The sequence below is a fragment of the Octopus sinensis genome, linkage group LG7 (assembly GCF_006345805.1).
Source record: "Octopus sinensis linkage group LG7, ASM634580v1, whole genome shotgun sequence".
Lineage (NCBI taxonomy): Eukaryota > Metazoa > Mollusca > Cephalopoda > Octopoda > Octopodidae > Octopus > Octopus sinensis.
This window is the reverse complement of record NC_043003.1, coordinates 86,085,541-86,090,540: the sequence shown is the minus strand read 5'-3', so window position 1 is coordinate 86,090,540 and position 5,000 is coordinate 86,085,541. Positions and strand designations below refer to the sequence as shown.

Here is a 5,000-nt window from a genome sequence, read left to right as displayed (position 1 = left end):
GCTGTTTTATGATTGCCAACACAGCCATTGAGTGCCAGTGAATCGAGGAATTTATTACTCACTGTTTCATAGATTTATGTTTCTCAATCAATCAATTTCGACAACAAAAATTGTTCGTTGTGCTATTGTGAAAACCATAGTCGATATATTTATGGATTTTCATGAAACTAGTTTGTTTTTGTTTGGTTTTTATTTTTGTATTTTTTCTTCTCTTTAGAATCTATACACTAAACCTGTTCACATATGCGCAGCACTTATTGAATAATTCATTGTATGTGCATTTATGAATGGAAGCGGTAAAATGTTAGAGAGTAAATTGTTTTAATGTAGATTAATATAGTAAAACTAACGTGGGTGAATAATGTTGATATTTCAGTGAGTATTAGCATATGTCAAACAACGACAATCAACAGCTTTACAAATGTGCATATAGCTCCCTGACATACTACATATAGATAAGCTAAAATATAACAACTTCCATTGTGAAGACTCGTGCGCAAGTTAACAGCAGTCCAATGGAATTATAGAGAAAGCCAAAAATCACCCAATCAGAAGATTAGAACATATCAAAGTACAAAATAGGTTCCTGTTGTTACGAAGTAGAAAGTAATAAAATGTTCACTTGATTAGACACGCGACTAAATATTTTAGTGGACAGCTATAATCAATTAAATCGGCCCACATAGTATTCTATCGATTGTGAAGATAAGAATCGAGATTGCTACGAGCAACATTGGGGGTCGGAATATAGAGGCATGGAACACAATGTGAAAGGATAAGGCACAGTATAGAAGAATGAGTCAAAATGTAGAAAAATACGAAACAATGGAGAAAACTGGGACATGGGATTCCTGTCGACAATACAAAGAACCGATTTTATGAGGAGGCCTAAACTGATTGATTTAGCTCATTGTTGATATCCATTATTCCCCAGAATCTTCGGGAAAGTATTATTGAAGTAAGAATATGGGACAAATATATAGCAACAATAGCCGTATGAGATATTTTTGACTAGCAGGAAAGCTACATCTATTCTGAGCTGACGTATAGGCAAGCATTGTGAGTTCTTTTATTATCTTGAATCCAGTTACATTAAGGACGTTTGAGTATTAAAAAAATGTGAAAAAAAGGCAACGATGAAGGGAAAGAAAATGAAGGGATTATCCTCATCATAATCAGTAGTATTATTATCAAGATAATTATCTTTAATAAGATAGTGAAGATTTTAAGTAATGATTAAAAGTATAGATACGTGATATTTATATCGCATCCCGTTAAGGCGGCGAGCTGAAAGACTCGTTAATACGCTAAGCAAAATACTTAGCGGCATTCGTCTGCTCTTATGTTCTGAGTTCAAATTCCATCAAGGTCAAATTTGCCTTTCATATTTTTGGAGTCGATAAAAAAAGTACCTTTTGTAGTTGTCATCGACTTCCCCCTTCTCCAAAAATTGATGCCCTTGCTCCAAAATTGGAAGCCATTATTTTATCGATTTATTTATCAATTTAGGAGAAATGCAAATGAATCAACTAGGAATCGATTTGCTCAGGGAAATGCTGTATAATAAAATGGATGTAATTAAGCATTTTGATTGGATCTCTGACATTTACACAATCTCTATTATCCTCTTAACGGAAATCAGTGAACAACAGCAGTTGTACACAGAAGAGATGTGCAGAATAGCAACATACAACACATGAATTCCTGATCTCGAACCTAATCGTATAAATTGTATGTTAAAACCAGGAAATTATTATTGAACATCAAACTTAGATAACTAGGATGTGAAAAAAAGAATTATGATTATTGTTTATGTAATCCCATTCTAGTGATATGTGACTGATGCTGATGTCATGACTAGACGTAAGCTGCATAAATCCTAGAGCTTTTTTTTCGAGTATCAACGATACAGATTAATGTCACTGAAGTAATGATATGAGCAATTTGTTTCTAGAATTTGCTTGATCCCTCGATGTTATTTAAGTAATAAACTCTATAGGGACAATGAGCTAATAAGTCGTTTCATTTATAATTAGACATATCGAGTTTTCCAAGAAAAATACATGTCGTAAACCGCTTCCGAAGAGCTTCCGAAGCATTGGACAAATGAGATGTATGGTTGTGATAAGATGTATGGCTGTATTGAAATAAATTGATTAATATTACAGTAATGCTAATTGAAGTAGCGTCAATTTGCATTTGCTCCGTCGTTAATTTGGCTGCACTTACTTGAAAACTCCCTATGATGTGTGACATTTGGTAAACGAGGGAGTTTGATGTTGCTACCTTCATTTACGTTTCCTGCCACAAGTTAGATTAATCCAGAACTCTTGACAGGAGGCGATCTAGGTTTGATTTGAAGACAACTACACCCACCCCATGATGACTTCTCCGGTTTTTTTGTAAGATATTGAAGAGCTCTTGATTCATGAAACACAAGTTGATGCAGTATCTTGATGGCAATCTTGGGATCTTTGGTACTAAGCAGTAGTGCCCGTTCTGATAACTTTCAATGCCAAAACTTGAATCAAATACTTCTAAGATTTTCCATATACGTATCACTGCATATCTTTCCGGTCTTCACTCTAGGTAGTAGAGTCTTAACTTCTTCAGCTTTTCCCGGTTACTGACCTGTCGCACTGAGACTGTATCTTATTTGTATACCTTCGCTTGGATTACTTCAAGTTCCTCCATTAATTTTGCACTGTGTGGTAACCACAATTAAGAGCAGTGGTCTAAGCAGATGAAGACAATTGTTCTCTAGAGGACCTCTGTGGTTTCCTGTTCTCTCATTTATTACCAACTAAGTAATATGCGTATGGAAAGATGCATCATTATTCATGTCAATGCCTATGTCACGCACTGATTAGTCTAACTTTTCGGACTATGTCCAGAACACGTAGCTTGTTGCATATTATACAATGTTGACTTTAACAAACTCTTCCGAAGTCGAGATATATCGCAACGAATTAGTTTCCTTCGGACTATTCGTTCCCTGACTTTGATGATGTGTGAAGTCAGAGAGTTAGGCCTAGATTTTTAGCATCTGCTCTGTTTTCCCTTTTATAGATAGGGCATATTATTCCCTCATACAATTTGCTGGGTACTTACCTGTTGCAATGTACTCTGAAAAAGAAGCTACAGTAGCTTTACAAGGACTCTTTGAATGATTTGAGAAGGATTGCTAAGAATCCATCAGTGCTAGCAGCTGAGTTTGCATCTATCTCATCCATGGTCAGTATCACATATTTGATATCTACGTAATAAATTATTACTACCTTCCTGGTTATAGGTGTAGAGCCAAAGAACTTCGCTACTTTTTTCAATTGTCTGTGTCCTAACTTAAATCACTTTTGAACTGTTCCTTCAATATTCCACTTGTCCTCCTTGGGTTTCCTGTAAGGGAGCCGTCCTTTTATATGAAGAGCCCTTATTGGGTAATGTGGCCATTTACTTGGCGACGTTAAAGAACGTTTTTATGGTCTAACTTTATATTTATTATAACCCGGGCCTCTTTATCTGCTCGCTCTTTCTCATCGGATTGTTTCAGACTTTTCTCCCTCTCCATCATTGTTGTGTTCAGACGGAGCTTTTTACAACTTTTGTGCTGTTTGCAATCTTTGTCCGTCGCCTCATAAAAACTTTCCTATCCTTGGGAATCTCTTTCTTGTGTGTGATGTCCTTTGCTCTGAGACAGATTTGTAGCATAGGGCTTGTATTTCCGGCATGAAACATTTAAGCTTCATGTCGATGTCTCGTGTGGAGAGGCATTTAGGTCAATCCTGTTTGAGGATGTCTTTCTGATTAGTTTTCCAGTTTTCTTAATGAAAGCTCAAACTGGAATGGTTTCGGATGCTTCTTATAAGCTGTATGTCTCCAGCTTCTTGTGATCCGTACATAGCCATCTCTATTATATTGTAATCAGAGATTCGTGTTGGTGTCACATTCACATTATGCATGATATCCATATTGTTTGTGATGTAGAAATCCAGTATGCTATTTTCCCTAGTTGGTTGAAGTCCAATTTGCTCCATGAATAAAATATTGCTGAAGTTGAATACAAACTCCAGCTGTACTTGTTGGTGGCGTGTCATTCCTGAGAGCATGACGCATTCAGGCGATCTGACATAGGTGAAGTTGATGTTACCTAACATTCTATCAAATATTTATTTCAAATTTTGGCGCAAGGTCAGCAATTTCGGGGAAGGGGATAAGTCAATTATCTAGTATTGAACAGGTACTTATTTTATCGACCTCGACAGGATGAAAGGCAAAGTCGACCCCTGTGGAACATTCTACCAAATATAACAGGCTAAATTTCTCTAAACCTTCTTTATTAATTTGCACACAGACAATGCTGTATATACAAGCAATAAATCTCATAACATAGTTTACGATTTCAGTTTTCGGAAAGAAATAGTTACTTGTTTTAATAATGCTGAGTAGTGTTTGTGAAAAAGATGTCACTTAAATTTCACATGATCTAATGAAAAATATTTGATTCTAATCTGTTGCAGATCAGATATCAGATTTCAAATCACGAAATCTCCGATATAAAAAGTATTAAAGCAGTAGGCTTCAAATATCTATTCAAACAGAGAATATTTATCAAAAGAATATTAATAAAATCGTACAAAATCTGTATAATTTCAGCTAAAGATTAAAATTTGGCATTTATCTTGTTATTTATTTTCTATATTTTCCAGATTTCTTCATGTCAATCAAATAAGTTCGATAGAATATATGTCATTCGCAAATTTGAAGGACTTAGATTATTTGTAAGTATTATGAATCTTTGATATATCTTACATGCAATTATTTTTTTATATTTGTTTTAAATCCCTAATATACTTGTTTTTAAACTACTGTTTTCTTAAGTATATGCGTGTTCATAAGTATAATGTGTATTTATTTGTATGTGTATGTATTATGCGTGTTATTTAATACTGATGTTGATAAGTGTACGATTGAAAAAAGTAGTTTAAGGATTTCAACATGGT

General features: G+C 34.8%; 1 protein-coding gene across 1 annotated transcript in view; it reads left to right on the top strand.

Annotated features, from left to right (window-relative positions):
* LOC115214450 (leucine-rich repeat-containing G-protein coupled receptor 5-like) overlaps window positions 1-5,000 on the top strand; it is a 524,866-nt gene that overhangs the window by 212,068 nt on the left and 307,798 nt on the right. Inside the window, exon 10 of the mRNA XM_036504410.1 lies at window positions 4,707-4,778. Within this exon, the coding sequence (XP_036360303.1) occupies window positions 4,707-4,778 (72 nt within the window). The remainder of the gene's footprint in view (window positions 1-4,706; window positions 4,779-5,000) is intronic.